At 37.5% G+C, this 16962-nt stretch overlaps 1 protein-coding gene and 2 long non-coding RNA genes across 7 annotated transcripts in view; 1 reads left to right on the plus strand and 2 right to left on the minus strand.

Annotated features, from left to right (window-relative positions):
• LOC148682563 (uncharacterized) overlaps positions 1 to 16962 on the minus strand; it is a 172694-nt gene that overhangs the window by 16613 nt on the left and 139119 nt on the right. The gene's annotated exons all lie outside the window — the stretch shown is intronic.
• On the minus strand, positions 545 to 2400 carry LOC148682564 (uncharacterized). Its single transcript, XR_015943179.1, has 2 exons — positions 2231 to 2400; positions 545 to 862 (listed from the first exon to the last, which is right to left on the minus strand). It is a non-coding gene; the product is annotated as an uncharacterized LOC148682564 (long non-coding RNA).
• Positions 10483 to 16875, plus strand: LOC110439379 (uncharacterized). 4 transcript variants are annotated; one of them, XM_088650905.1, is made up of 3 exons: positions 10483 to 10614; positions 14348 to 15549; positions 15702 to 16875. In XM_088650905.1, exons 1-2 carry the CDS (start codon positions 10530 to 10532, stop codon positions 15517 to 15519), a joined length of 1257 nt encoding a protein of 418 aa, XP_088507031.1. In that variant the 5' UTR covers positions 10483 to 10529; the 3' UTR covers positions 15520 to 15549; positions 15702 to 16875. The 4 variants fall into 4 exon arrangements, with proteins under 4 accessions (XP_088507031.1, XP_088507029.1, XP_088507032.1 ...); XM_088650903.1 differs by having other exon boundaries at positions 10507 to 10614; positions 15888 to 16875; XM_088650906.1 differs by having other exon boundaries at positions 10507 to 10614; positions 14348 to 15328.

A 16962-nucleotide genomic window follows, 5' to 3' on the forward strand; every position in this document is an offset into this window, starting at 1 on the left:
TTGGACCTGGTTAAAAAAGCTTTGATAATTATTTCCAAACCGTTTTTGTAGCCATTGCACCTTATTTTAATGAGATATTGGATTGAATGCGAATCAGAAAGAAATGGCCATTGATGATGGTGATGCTGAGAAATAAATAATCTGAGTACATAACAATCAATTCTGATGTTGGACCACTTAAATGAGGCTTGTATAATTATTTCCAAACTGTTTTTGTAGCCATTGCTCCTTATATGAATGAGATATTGGACTGAATGTGAATCAGAAAGAAATGGCCATTGATGATGATGATGCTGAGAAATAAATAATCTGAGTACATAACAATCAATTCAGATGTTGGACCACTCAAATGAGGCTTGGATAATTATTTCCAAACTGTTTTTGTAGCCATTGCTCCTTACTTTTAACATTTGTTACACACAATGTTTTCTAATTGTCAAAAGTTATAAAATACAGTCAGATTTCAAATTTCATGCTATGAGTTGTTATTCTTTTCTTAATCAATGTGAAGAAAGCGTTATGAGTAAAGATTTAAAAAAAAACATTTTATATTGAGATATAAAACAGCTTGTTTATTGTCCTGCAATGTGGTTTACTACAATAGAAAGAGTAGAAAGTGATATTTCTGAAGGAGGATATACATAAATTTTGTCTGATTTTAATTATTTATTGAAAGTTTTATTCAAACATTTCCACACAGCATAACATAGCAATGTTTGCAATTCACTTCATCCCAACCATTAAAAAACTGTTGCACATTTAAGTATCACAGTTCAAGTTTTAGAAACTTGTGGTTACTTCTGTAGGTTCCAGAAAAGATGTTTCAATTTGCTTTGGAGCAGTCATCCCATGTCTTCAAAACCTGGTCAAATAAATTACATGTTATTGTTGAAAGTATCACATCAACATACTTTTTAGTTTGATCCTAAATCGTGACAACATTGGCAAAATAAAAAAATACATTAATAAATAAACATGTTCTCTATTTAAGTAGCCTATGTTCAGTATTTAAAATGTCGTAGTTATCTTTGAACACAACATCATTATTTTTACTTTTATCATTGTGACAGGAACCTTTATATCATTACAAAACAATGTAACTGATAACATTCAATACTATTTGGATGTGAACTTGAATTTGAAAACTGACACTGTATATCTCCATATCTCAGACTTCAGGTACAGAGTCAGGCCTAATGCAGTCAATGTGTGTGCATTAAAAGCATTATATGCAGTAGTAAAGCAGTGAGAGTTCCTGATCCAGAGATAATAAGTTCGAATGTAGAGTAATGCAGGTACTGTAGAAAGTACTGTAGAATTGTAATTATTGTTATACAGGGTTACAAAAATGATGCTATATTGATGGCGTTTGTACCCTAGGCTATCTAGACTTTACCATAAAACAATAACATCAATAAAATATACAAAATCATAATTTCGGAGTATTGTTATTTTGTGCACACTCACGGTCTTTTAGGCTATATGAAAAAGTTTTATTCTAGCCGTCAGTCAAATAGAGTCGCTAGGTGTCGAGGCACTTCTGAAATGATCGATGCTTTGAATCAGTTTAGTCACGTGACCTGGGTGTTTCGGATCAAGCTTCGGTGCAGTGTTTCGAAACGGCAGGCACTTTTTTCCAGGGGTTTCAGTACAGCGTAACCGCTATTACGTCATCGAGTGGGCGTGGCCTATATGTGAATTTGCATAGGTCACGGATCATGCGCAGATTGTGAAAACAGCCGTTTGATTCAAATACCTGTACGTATTCGCAGGGGTTTTGTGTCCAATGCCTTTTATATGCAGTACTTTAAAATAGCTGTCCTGATCAGGTGTTTCATGTGAAATCAGTGTATGTTATATTAAACAAATTAACTTAAGTTACCTCTCAGATTATATTAATACTGTTATAACTTAAGATACCTGTCCCGATCCCAGGGCTTTTGTGTCAAATACTTTATATATCATAAACAGTAACATCAGATACCTGTCCTGATCTCAGGGGTTTCATGTATGATCACTTTTATATTAGTTAACATCAGATACCTGTCCTGATCTCAGGGGTTTCATGTATGATCACTTTTATATTATATACAGTAACATCAGATACCTGTCCTGATCCCAGGGGTTTTATGTATGATCACTTTTATATTATATACAGTAGCATCAGATACCTGTCCTGATCTCAGGGGTTTCATGTATGATCACTTTTATATTAGTTAACATCAGATACCTGTCCTGATCTCAGGGGTTTCATGTATGTGTTACACTTTCAAGAAGGAGACAAAGTCCGTTCTTGTAGCAACACATTTATTTCTGTTAAAACACAGAGGAAAACATCGTTAGATTAAGGAGCACGCTAGATGTGTCTGCAATGCAGCTAACCATACACTGACTACTGCTTTTTATGCTGTGGGCACCTAAGAGTTATAAACAATAACCTGTCCTATAGTGCAATTGTTTAGTAAATACATGACACTGACATATTATTATTATTTAAATCACACTCAAAAAGGTTCCAAATCGAATCACAATTAACATCACAAAATAGACCTACATGTGTATTGTGATCACTTTCTTACAGCATAAAATAAGACATTAACAAATTAAACACATTTGTGCATCACAACCTCCTTTAACTTGTATACAAATGAATAAAACAATACCTATAAACAACCACAAAACAACTATTTGTCACATTTCTCCATAACTCTCATACGTAACTGTTTAATGCTGTATCAATGCACTTTTTAACCTCTATGAAATGTAATTTTACTTAATGAACTATATTTTTAACTGAATTTTAATGTCTTAATGTAAAATCTCACAAAATCAATATAAATGAAAACCCTTTACTGCTAAATCTAACTGAAATTGTTCTTAACCGTATTTTCTGAATGTCTCTTTCAATGTAATGGCTAACAGTTAATGCTAAACAAGGTCTAATCATGCTATTTTGTAATCACACACATGTTTAAACTTACTGCACATCACTATACACAACCCTCTTTATAAAGATCACGAAAAGTTTAAACATGGTGTCTCATAGTATCAGTTAATCGCATGTTTACATTAGTTTCTCAATGCTCACATTGAAATCTATTAGTTTTTAACACTTCCGCCATTTTGGCACCATTAAATCACGGTCAAACTCAACTAATCTAATATCTCAGGACATAAATGCATCTCCATATGAACAATATATGTTTCAGTGTACCATTACAGTAAATAATATTATCTTACCTGTTAAAACACAGAGGAAAACATCGTTAGATTAAGGAGCACGCTAGATGTGTCTGCAATGCAGCTAACCATACACTGACTACTGCTTCCTCGTGATTCAGCTACCGACACATAGGAAGGAACGTGGGCGCCCTCTCCTGGTGAACCCGAGTTTTACAGGGATAAATATCACACTATACTTCTGTAATACACCTGCATTGTTATAGAAGACTACATTATTCCTGGATTAGATGAAATTAAATAGTTAAACAAAAAAAAGATGGGGGGTGACAGTTTCTATTACAGTTTCTTTTACTTAGGGCTACATATGATCACTTTTATATTATATACAGTAACATCAGATACCTGTCCTGATCCCAGGGGTTTTATGTATGATCACTTTTATATTATATACAGTAGCATCAGATACCTGTCCTGATCTCAGGGGTTTCATGTATGATCACTTTTATATTAGTTAACATCAGATACCTGTCCTGATCCCAGGGGTTTCATGCATGATCACTTTTATATACAGTAACATCAGATACCTGTCCTGATTCCAGGTGTTTCATGTATGATCACTTTTATATTATATACATTAACATCAGATACCTGTCCTGATCTCAGGGGTCTCATGTATGATCACTTTTATATACAGTAACATCAGATACCTGTCCTGATCTCAGGGGTTTCATGTATGATCACTTTTATATTATATACAGTAACATCAGATACCTGTCCTGATCTCAGGGGTTTCATGTATGATCACTTTTATATACAGTAACATCAGATACCTGTCCTGATCTCAGGGGTTTCATGTATGATCACTTTTATATACAGTAACATCAGATACCTGTCCTGATCTCAGGGGTTTCATGTATGATCACTTTTATATACAGTAACATCAGATACCTGTCCTGATCTCAGGGGTTTCATGTATGATCACTTTTATATACAGTAACATCAGATACCTGTCCTGATCTCAGGGGTTTCATGTATGATCACTTTTATATTATATACAGTAACATCAGATACCTGTCCTGATCTCAGGGGTTTCATGTATGATCACTTTTATATTAGTTAACATCAGATACCTGTCCTGATCCCAGGGGTTACATGTATGATCACTTTTATATTAGTTAACATCAGATACCTGTCCTGATCCCAGCTGTTTTGTGTATGATGACTTTAAATAAAAATAGAAAATAAATATGAGTTATGTTAATTAACTAAGATTGAGAAAGAAAAATTATCCACGGTTTATTACAGAAAAATGTGGTATTTATTTGTTTAAACATGACTGAATACCATATTTTAAACTACAAAAACACGGTTAATCTTACCACAACCATTATTACTTGGTTTACGTTACCATGGAACATGGAAGTACAAAAGCCCAGAGACAGTAAAACGGAGTAAAACGAGGTCATCTGTTTTTGCTAATGAAATCTTTAAAATATAACATTATAAAAACAAAAACAAAAAATAACCTGTATGATTGTTTTTTTCCTTCGTTATCCACCGCGGTAGGTTCTTTATCCATAATCATCCGGTTTGAAATGACCGCGCTAAAAAAGAACATGTACTGCGCATGATCGGTGACCTCTCAGTATTGTTTTTTTTTTCTTTAAGGGGGCGTTTCCCAAACGCCGACCAAGCCACGCCCATTTTACGTCGTGGTAATGAAACCCCTGGAATTTAGTGCATGCCGTTTCGAAACACTTGCGTTTCGGGATCTCGACACTGTGTCGAAACGTCAGCCATCCCTACTTTTTACACGGTCCCTACTTTCACGTCCCACTGTTTCACGCACTATATTGGATATACGACGGACATTCGCTGGTAACTGTGCCGTTTAAACTATATTCAACCATGTTTTTCGATTGTGAAAAAAAGAAAATAGTATGGTACTCAACATCATGTAGCTACGGAACCCCGGAAGGGACGTAGTGGGGGAGAAAAAAATGGGTGAAAGAAAAAAAAAATGGGTGGGAGGAAAATATATATTTCTAAGTTTTTTGCGTTCTCTCGCAAAGTTTTGCGTTCCCTCGCAAAGTTGTTTTGCGTTATCTCGCAAAGATGTTTTGCGTTCCCTCGCAAAGATGTTTTGCGTTATCTCGCAAAGATGTTTTGCGTTCCCTCGCAAAGATGTTTTGCGTTATCTCGCAAAGATGTTTTGCGTTCCCTCGCAAAGATGTTTTGCGTTCTCTCGCAAAACTGTTTCTCCACAAACACTTCCTGTTCACTTCACTCATGTAAACCCTCCCGTTTTTGCTGAAATTCTCCCATATTTTACCATTCTATCCCACTTTCTTTACTGTGCGCTGATTGTCGCCTTTCACTTTGCAACCTCTGAACCAGTGAATGCATGTTTAAGCGCTGACTGACAGACGCGCTCCATACAATAAACTGATCCCAGATCAGCGTCTGTACGCGCCATTTAAAGGGACACTTCTGTTATCAAACAAGTGCGCAGCAAATGAATCTCATGTTTTGTTTTGTTTGATAACAGAGGTGTCTCTGTAAGAATGCACAGATCTATAATGAAAGCAGTCCATTACTTTAGAAACTGTTTGTGCTCATTTAAGAGAAAATAAGCTGTTTAAAATAAAACATGCGGGACGGAGATGTTTCATATTATTCAGTGTATTTGTCTGTTTAAACATACACCCGCTCCTCTGTAAATGGCGTGTACAGACGCTGATCTGGGATCAGTTTATTGTATGAAGCGCGTCTGTCAGTCAGCGTTTATACATGCATTCACTGGTTCATAGGTAGCATACGCACAGTGATGTAAAGAAAGTGGGACAGAATGGTAAAATACGGGAGAATTTCGGCAAAAACGGGAGGGTTTACGTGAGTGCAGTGAACAGGAAGTGTTTGTGGAGAAACAGTTTTGCGAGAGAACGCAAAACATCTTTGCGAGGGAACGCAAAACAACTTTGCGAGGGAACGCAAAACATCTTTGCGAGAGAACGCAAAAAACTTAGAAATATATATTTTCCTCCCACCCATTTTTTTTCTTTCACCCATTATTTTTTTTTCACCCACCCATTTTTTTTCTCCCCCACTACGTCCCTTCCGGGGTTCCGTATGTAGCAGATTACACTTTGAAAACACAACTTTATTGTGCATTTTATGACATTTTCATCGAAAACGGAAGCTCGAATGTGCGAATGTGCGAATATAAAACTCACTTTACCCCGGTCCTTCTGTTTATATGGTTAACATTTATTCATAATGAAGAATTATTTAATAAGCTGCCCACGTGAAAAATATAAACAGTATAGTGATTTTTCAATCGTACTATATATATATATATATATATATATATATATATATATATATATATATATATATATATATATATATATATAACGGAGTTAAAATAATGGTTAAATTAATGGTTCAACTGGGAACACTCGCTATTGGTTTTGGCATGAAGTCGCGTCCATCACAGTAGGGGGCGGTGCTACATAGCATAGTTTACCAGCAGCAGCAGCAGCAGTAGTCCCGAGAAGTCTCTCTGCTGGTAAGCTGCTTTGGTGATCGCTTGTCTTATTAAATATTAATTAACATCGGCACTTGTGAACTTTGACACTCTGTTTAATTCACTTTTAGACACCAATATCATCAGAGTTGCAGACGAGCTAAACCTATGGTGCTGTGTTTGTCTCAGGTAAGTTTATTTACTATTTTGTGATGTTTTGTGTTAGCAGTTGCACACATGCTATGCCATGAGTTGTATTTATCCTGTTCTGTCGGTCCTTTTCCAAAAAAAAAAAGCTAATTATTAGCCACTTGAGTTTACAGTGGTGTTGAAATGATGTGATTCTGATGAGAAATGAAAAGAGACAGGTTGTTTTTATTTTCATGTATGTTTTATTTACATTTATAACCGCTATACATCACAATGTCTAAGTTAGGAGGAAATGTAATTTACCAGCATGTCCGAGAAGCCATTGAGGTAAAGTTGGTTTATATTCACACATTCAGACATTCTCCTGAATAATATAGTGTCAGAAAAGTATTCTTTGCTAATTCTCAATAGGGAAGTCATATTAGCAGCCAATGACGATCAAAGTACAGCATTGTTGACAGTCAATTAAATAGTGCTAATGTTGTTTTAAAGTCGTACTTTACAAGTGATTTTAGTCTGAATATTCAAATTACCACGGTAAACAGTGTATGGAGCTGTCACTGAACGAATGTGCGAATATAAAACCAATTGAGAAGCCTGACACTAATATCAGAGCTGCAAACAAACTAAATCTATGGTATTGAGGTAAAGTTGGTTTTATTTTCGCACATTCGTTCAGTGACAGCTCCATACACTGTTTACCGTGATACTTTGAATATTCAGACTTAAATCACATGTAAAGTACTACTTTAAAACAACATTAGCACTATTTAATTCACTGTAAACATTGCTGTACTTTGATAGCCATTGGCTGCTACTATAATCTCCCTATTTACAAGACTTTTTATATCATTATATTATAAAGGAGAATGTCTGAATGTGTGAATATAAAACCAACTTCACCTCAGTATCTATGGTGCTGTGTTGAAAATGCAATATCAGGTAAATGAAAGCAAACATTTCTGAATCTTCAGCCGGGGTGAGGATTTTACAAAACTCTGGGTTCAGTCGCCACACGACCTCAGTGGAACTGGAGTTTTTAGGTGCGTTCGACACGAAGCATGTGATAGATGAGATGCTGATCACATGCTTCGAGGACGGAGTTTAAATGGTGTAGTCATTTATTTATTTATTTATTGCAATAACAACAAAAGATTTGCAATACAAATAAAACAGCACACAGTCTCTACAAACTGTAGTTCATCATTAAACAATACGGGAATTATGCATTGAATTTAAGTAGCCTATATAGCAAACGCATGAGAAATATAGGGGGAAACGACAGGATGCATAAAAAGGAGTTAATATCCATGAATAGGGTTATTTTGGACAATAAAGCATTTAAAAAAAGCATTTTAATTCAAAAATATTGAACAAAAGGAGTAAAATAAATGAGGCACACTCTAAGTGGAAATCAGTGTCACTCTTTAACATTTCCGCAAAAACAGCTTGACAAGAAACACAATATAATTAATCATTCATTTTCTTTTTAGCTTAGTTCCTTTATTAATCAGGGGTCACCACAGCGGAATGAACCACCAACTCATCCAGCATGTGTTTTACACAGCGGATGCAGCTGCAACCCAGTACTGGGAAAATGAAATATTTTATAATCACATATTTTATATTTAATTAAATATTTTTTTACTTAATTTGTTTCAAAAATATTTCAAGCTCAATGGGTATAATTATTTTATTACAAGTTTGTAAGACCTATTTGAGTTAATACAGGTTGTTTACTAAAATACATCATTTAAATCATTTATGGGGCTGAAAGCAGTAAATAGTCTGTATGAAAATTGAATAAATAATAATAGCAGATTATTGATCAAAAGATGATACTGCAGTGAAGTATGTGTAGTCTTTTAATAAGCATGATGTGCGCAGGATAGAGAGGGGATGAAAAGGGAATTGTTTGTTTTGAAATTCGTGAATCGGAAGTTGTTCATTAATAAACCTGAAACACACGTGGTTGTTGTCATGCGATGAGCTCAACCAATCCGTGTCGTCATCGCAGCTCCTGCTGTCGCTCTTCATATGCTGCACAGGCTGAAGCCTCCTTTCCACTGCACACGACAAGCGACAAGCGACAGACCGGAAGTCATTCATTTCCAATGGAGAGCAGTCCGGGAGCTGCGTGGAGTTCCGATCATCTCTGTATGCGGAAAATTCGGATCCCAATTGAGCTTCGGATCCGTTGAAATATTTGAACTCCTGCGACTAGACCGAATGCAACCTGCCGACCGGATATTATAGTGTTGTCCAAGCAGATCCGAGCGCGCGAGATGAGAAATAGGAGTTTATTTGGTTATTTTTTGAATTATAAAAAGTCTATATTAAAAAGAAAAACTTTTCTGTTCATAAATGTAAGTAAGAAAGTAATAAAAATATATATTTCAATGTTGTGTCCACATTCCCTCTAATATTTCTATGAGTTTCTAGTAATTATTCATCCATTAAACCATGTAAACGCACAGAGAATAAAGGCTCTTGCTTTTGCCCTCCTTTATTTCAGACACCGTGAGAATCAGCTTCTCCCCGTTGGTGCACGACAACACTGAAAATACTGTGCGGCTGCCACAAGGGGGCGAATTCCGACAGTCGTGTCCAAATGTCGTGTGCAGTGGAAAAGCGGCTTGAGTGAGTCGTCTGATCTCGGAGCGCTGTTGCGATACTTTGATGCCACATGTGACAGTCAGGTGGCGTCGGCGCAGCGTCAATCCGGACAACATTTCCTACCAGCATGCACCGCTTAAGACAGATTTCGATCGATCTGTGCAGCGCTGCATTAAGTCGAACGTGCTTTTTGCCTGGTGATGTCAGCGTGCTTTGTTTTTTCTTTCTGGTTGGCCAACACAGCTGAAATCACACCAAACGCTGAAGATATAATCGAGATGAATGCAGCTTTTTTTTATTAATGCTTGTATTAATAAAATTTGGATTAATAATTAATAATTTGGTAATAAAAATTAAAATTTAATAATTTGGATTAATAATTTAATTTGGAGAAAAACAAATGAAATAAGCTCATAAAAAGAGCAGGTTCTGTTGTGGGGTGTGCACTACCTACCATAGAAGAGATTGCACAGGATCCAATGCTGGACAAATTTGTTAGTATAATGAACCACGATAGTCATCCCCTTTTTGATACAGTCCAAGCGTGTGCAAGCTCTTTTAGTACAAGATTAATTCAACCCCGGTGCTACAGAGAAAGATACAGGAAGTCTTTTTTACCAACAGTGATCAGATTGTATAACCAAAGTCATAGCAGATGAATTGTGCTGAACCTGAATTAGATATTAGATATGGACAAGTGTTTACTCGTTGTTTTTGGAACTAAGGTGTGCAGTATGAAATGTAATCTTATTATTGTTTTTATATGTATGTATTTTATTTATCTATTTTTAGTATGGAGAGCTCTGCTGTGACATCTGAATTTCCCTCCGGGGATTAATAAAGTCAAAACTAAACTAATCAAAATTGTCTTATTTAACAGCTGTAGTAGCTTAGTTTAGTTGCTTTGAAGACACTGACAGCTAGTCATGTATGGAGCCTGATTGAGACACAGACAGAGGTTTAGTGTTGATTTCTTCTTGTTTGTGTTGATTCTTCTCCTCTTAAACAGACAGAGAAACTCCTGCTGAAGCGACTGAGCTCCACTATTATAAAGATGGCCTTTATTAAAGAGGAGAGTGAAGACCTGAAGATTGAGCAAGTGTTCACATTGAAAAGAGAAGATCGCGAGGAGCAAACAGGTTGGCTTTCATCCTCGAAGCTCAGCTCAGTCATTTGCACCTTGATGTCAAAAATGACCTTAAATTGAGATTGATGTCAAAAAACTTAAAAATGCCTTGACGTCCATTTGACATGCACACAAAGGGGCCTGTTTCAGAAAGGAGGTTAAGTGAAAACTCTGGGTATATTAACCCTGAAATGAGAGAAACTCTGGGTTTTCAGTTTCAGAGTGGCAGGTTTGTTAAACTGGAGAAAGCAGGGTAAGTCAAGCCTGTTTCTGAAAGAAAGGTAACTTTAACTCAGAGTCAGTTACTGTGGTGAACATAACCTGGTCAGGAGCAGGTTTTATTCTCTAAACTCTGAGTTTCTGTCGGTCTCCTCCACTTTATAAAAGATGAAGCAGTATTTCTCGCCTTAGCCTTCTGTTTCCACACACCTATTTTAATGCACTTTTGGAGATGCGCATAAAAACGGTTGATGAAAAACGTCATGATGCAATTAACTTTGGAAAATATGCATAAAAACACTTGCACATAATAATAAACTGTGTATTCGAAAAGAAAAGATGCGGATAAGATGCGCGTAAACTACGATAGAAACACTTTTACCGAACAAATTCCAGTATGTGCAGTAAAAATGTTTGTTATAATAAGAGATCATGTGATGATGAAAATGTTTGTGAATGGACAAACCAGCACACTGTAACGCATCTGAAATGTTGTTTTGGTTATTATATATCACCATAACTGTTTTATTATTGTTATTATAGGCTATTATTAATTACCTCCAGACTCAAGATGCTCTGGAGTGTGGGATATGCCCACCATAATAAGTTACTAAATAAATTACTAAATATGTTAATTTGGAGCTGTTTCACTCTAAACTAACAGTTAAATGATCAGTAATATGTTTGATTATTATTATTTACAAAAGAAAAAAATAAATAGTATACATTAGCAGCAAATACATTAGCAAATAGTTCCGCTTATTTAAAAAATCAAAACTATTATAATGAAATATAATCAAGCTATCAATCTCATTAGCCGTTTCTTCACTGTAGCGGATGAATCTCTTATTTATTTTGATTTTTTTTTGTTTGATAACATTAAATAAGAGTTGTCACTTTAAAAATGCACACATCTAACATTATCATGAAGGCATTGGACTGCTTTCCTAACTGTTTATGCTCATTTAAGACGAAATTAGTTGTATTTGGGAAAAAAAAAAACTACCAAGATCGTCATCTTTAGATGTTATTATTATTAATAATGTGTATATGTCTGTTTAAACACGCACCCAAAAGCCAGACCTTTGCTCCGCTTCATATCAGAATCCGTTTGGGAAACAGCGTCTATTCATCACTATGGAGCGCATCAGCTGACAGTCACGCACCGCTATATGACTGTTGATTACCGTAAAGTGGCTGTAGGTATTACATTTTCAGCGAGGTAAGGTTCGAAATGCAAAGATGGGAAAGTGTAAATTTAATGACGTGGCAATGAGGCAATGTGTATATTCTGCAAAAGACCTTTTCGTTAGGGACCATGGGCCTAAAAGCTGTCGAGTCGCACATGAAAGGAGGAAAGCAGCAGCGGTAACTTGCGTTGCAGCAGCTAACGTTAGTCATAGCGGGTCCAGGGTAATCCCTGCATTGTTTGCAGCTAGACCTAACAGTGTTACTAGTTCAGACTAGAGCAGAAGATTCTGGCCAGAACCCGAGGGGTTCGGGTGGGTTCGGACTTAATTTCTTATCATTTTTAGATGGGGCCGGGCTTGGGTTTGCGCAGTGAATGAACAGTCATGTGATGCATTTCAGTTAGCGCGAGAAAGTAATCCAAACGTTTGTTACATTAAAATCCATCCCTGCTGAGGTGAAACAAATGATGACGGAGAAGTTAAAAAGAGCGGTACAATAAAGTGTGAATGATGGACGCTTCACACACCCAACGACTGCAGCTTTGCTCACGTAGCGGTAGGTGCAGAGCCCCTATTATTTATTTGGATGGTGAAAGCAAAATTTCCCTACGAGAGTGATTTATAGCGCCTCTCGATGGTGAATGTGGTCATACTCACGACAGGTATTATTTGGTACTCTTATTTATTTCACTAATTTAGCAAACGTCATTACCCAACTGTGAGTTTTAATCTCTCTGTAAATCAAGTTTAAACTCTGAGTTGGTTGAACCTCCTTACTGAAACAGGCCCGATGTGATTTATTTTCAGGGTGTCCGCGGGGTCTTAAAGTATTAAAAGTTGATAAATTAATTAAAGGGTTTTTAAAAGTCTCAATCCTGTTTTTACGGGGTCTTAAATTTTGTTCAAGTGTTGTACAAAGCGTTTGACTCCAAAAAAAAGTATAAATGTATTTATTTTCCTCCTCTGTGTGGGTGATGTGACACTCTCTACATGTAGTGAAAACATAGAGCATGGCCCTGGGGCTATAGCAAATCCAAGGACCCCCTTTTATTTTTTTTTCCTCAATTTCTGTTTGAGTTTATTTTAATTACTTTTGTGTCTTCATTTATTTTTTTTACAAAAATGTTTAGACTAACAACAGATTATTCAATCTTTTTCTTTTGTATGACTCCATATACTGACCAGGCATACTTCTTCTTTTTTACTGTGCTGCACACTTTTTAGAAGGAACTGCTGACAAGAGGGAAATAGCAGAATAAGAATAACTATAGGGCAGGGGCACTTGTTCCAGACTGCTGGCTAATACTAAGTCTAGACATGTCATAAGATGCATGATGCTTGTAGAAGTTGTGAAATATGTTAAAGATGCACTTCACTGTTCAGTTCTGGTATGCAGAGAAGGGTTGCAGAAAGAGGAAGTGTGTCTGGGGTTACAAAGAGCCACAGGACTGCAGAATGACTGATGGGGGATGTTACAGCAAAACTCCACCTGCAGAAATGCAGGTTATTTGTGAACCTCCTGAATGTAATTCTTGTATTGCATTGGGGTAACGTAACCCAGAGCTCTGTCATCGAAATATTCATTTATATCTTATAAATGACTAATATTTTTGGCATTGAAGAAAACCCTCTCCTGACCTTTACTTATTGAACACGCGTGTAATTGGCTTGATATTCCAACAGTGTTTAAAAAATTGAAAACTGCTTTTATTCTATCCAAAATAAATAATCAGACATGCTGTGAACATTCCCTTGCTCTGTTACACATCATAAGGGAAATATTTAAAAAAGAAAAAAAATCCAAAGGGGGGCGAATAATTCTGGCTTTGACTATATAATTGTTGTTGTTTAGTATTATTAATGATAATAATTCACTAATTAATATCGTCTAGTTTTCCATCATTTGATTTATAGTTGATTATTATATATTTTTCTATTTTATTAAAATAGGCCTGCAAGTAGGCTATACCAAATTAAGTGATGACGTGTTTGAGGGTTGAAGCTAAAATCTGCAGGACACCGGACCTCCAGGAACAAGTTTGGTGACCCCAGATTTAGACTTACTTCATTTAACTAGCATCATCATATCTGAAATCTGATCTGTTCAAAGCTTCAGCAATTTCTTTGCTGTTCCAGGGATCTTCTGAGCCAATTTTGGGAACAATCTGACAGGTTTGAAGATATTATGAACAAATGGTGGCATCTGTACAGCATTTTTAAATGTAATATATTGAAAGTGTTTGGTTTGGGGATTAAAATGTACATCGTAAGACAAAGGATCCAATAGGAAAACAAAATATTAGATAATAATACCTGCATTTGTTATATTCATCTTAGATCTGACACTTTTAAAAGAGGAGATTCAAGAGCTGAATGATGTCAAGGAAGAGGAAGACTCGAAGGCTCAAAACACACCACAGAAACATTACAAATGCCACCATTGTGGAAGAGGTTTCACTGGAAAGCGAAACCTTACAGTTCACTCAAGAGTTCACACTGGAGAGATGCGTTTCTCCTGCAAAAAGTGTGGGGAAAGCTTCAATAAGAAAGACCTATTCGAAAAGCACAAGGAAATCCATTTGGCTGTTATTTGCCGTCATTGTGGACGGCAGTTTACTCAAAAATACATTAAAACCCACATGAGAATTCACACCGGGGAGAGACCTTTCAGATGTGGTCAATGCGGAAAGAGTTTCGCTCAGAGGAGCACTCTTGACACACACATGATAACCCACACTGGAGAGAGACCGTACGCTTGCTCTCACTGCGGAAACGGCTTTACCACGAAGGCATCACTAGATTGCCACATGAGGATTCACACCGGAGAGAAGCCTTTCACCTGTGAACAGTGTGGAAAGAGCTTTAGTGAAAAGGGAAGCCTAACAATCCACATGAGATTTCACACTGGAGAGAGACCTTTCGTTTGCTATCAGTGTGGAAAGGGCTTCGTTATTAAAGGAAACCTCGACAGGCACATGATCGTTCACAGTGGAGAAAAGCCGTACTCCTGCCCTCAGTGTGGAAAGGGTTTTAAACATAAAGCAAGGATAGGTGTCCACATGATGATTCACAGCGGAGAGAAGCCTTTCGCATGTGATCAGTGTGGAAAGAGCTTCAGCACCAAAGTACATCTTGAATCTCACAAGAGGGTTCATTTGAAAGACAACCGTGTAAAGTGCCATCAGTGTGGGATGAGTTTTCCAGACGGCAGTCAGCTTAAAGATCATGTCCAAACTCACATCGGACAGAAACCTTTCATGTGCCCTGAGTGTGGAAGATCTTGCTCGAAAAAACCGAGCCTCAAGATTCACATGAGGAGTCACGCCGCTGAGAAGCCTTTCACCTGCAAACAGTGCGGGAAGAGTTATTGTGTTAGAGGGGTGCTTAACGTCCACATGAGGATTCACACTGGGGAGAAACCTTACACTTGCAAACAGTGCGGGAAGAGTTTCTTATATCAGTCAGACCTGAAACGTCATTCCAAAACTCATTCTGGACAGGAAGATTAAAGCTGTGGTCACACAGCAGACAGAGCAGTGGTGGGCAAACTCTGTCCTGGGGGGCCGGTGTCCTGCAGATTTTAGCTCATGCTAGCAGCGGTGTTGAGGTAAGTCGGTTTCTAGAAAGCCTAGTAAGAGCTTGATTAGCTATCCCAGGTGTGTCTGATTGGGGTTGGAATTAAACTTTGCAGGACACCGGCTCTCCAGGACCAAGTTTGGACATTCCTGCACTAGAGCAAGGGTTCTCAATATAGGTCCTGCAGATTTTAGCTCCAATCTCAATCAGACACACCTGGACTAGATAATCAAGCTCTTACTAGGCTTTCTAGAAACATCCTTGCAGGTGTGTCGAGGCAAGTTGGAGCTAAAATCTGCAGGACACCGGCCCTCCAGGACCGAGTTTGGACCGCCCTGGCCTAGATCATATGATGACTTCAGTGCAATGGTCTTAAACTTAATTCCAGGAGCTCTGCACAGTTTAGCTTCAACCACCTGCAACTCAAACCTGCTTAATAGTCTCTAGTAGTCTTGCACACTTTGATTATTTGGATCATCTGTGTTTGATTAGGGTTGGAGCAAAACTGTGCAGAGCTGCGGCCGTCCAGGAATTGAGTTTGAGACCATTGCCTTGGTGTCCTTTCTCTTCAGAGTGTGCTGTTGCTTTTTCTGTATGCCAAATGATTTTTTTCCTTAATCTCTTCCCGCCCATCGAAGAGGCACCGGACCTTTAAGACCGAGTTTGAGAACCCCTGCACTAGAGTTTGAGAGTGCTTGATCCTGTGGGCCAGCCTGAACACCTGCCAGTGCCCTGCTCACACCTGCAGCTTCTCCATGATGAACGTCCAGCGTTTTTAAGCCTCTGATGCCTGGACTGCAGCTCTACACAAAAAGTTTGGCCAGAGGAGATGTGGTCATACCCAACTGTTCCTTCACTTTAGTCAATTGGTGAAGTTCTGTTCCTCCACTGCCACCACTGGCTTGCTTGGTTTAAGACTTGTTGATCTGCGGATTGGATTTGCTCTTCAATGTTTGGACTTTCAGCAGTGAAATTTAAACCACACTTGTCGAAACTTGTCGCACAAGCTTGTGTTTCAGGTCTGCCACATTCGTGTCCATATGAATGGAAGTCTGTGGGGTGAAAAGTGCAGTGTGGCCACGGCTCAAGGGTCCGTATATCCCGAGCCAATGCAAGGACCAAAATGGCATTTGTGTATTTGGTGTGACAGTTTAGCTTTACTTTCCATCACCCGTCACCCTTCCGTAGGAACTGTGGGACACGCTACACAATGATAAAGTCACTGACGTTACATTACAGTGTTCATGTTGATGGAATTGAAATATTAAATGCAAAAATCTTGAAAAGAATATGTGGTGACTACTTTAATTCACAATTCATGCTATTAGCAAACCATTAACTAACGCTATTAGCTTAATAAATGCTTCTCAATAGTA

Source organism: Danio rerio, chromosome 4 (genome assembly GCF_052040795.2).
Source record: "Danio rerio strain M-AB ecotype USA chromosome 4, GRCz13ab, whole genome shotgun sequence".
NCBI lineage: Eukaryota > Metazoa > Chordata > Actinopteri > Cypriniformes > Danionidae > Danio > Danio rerio.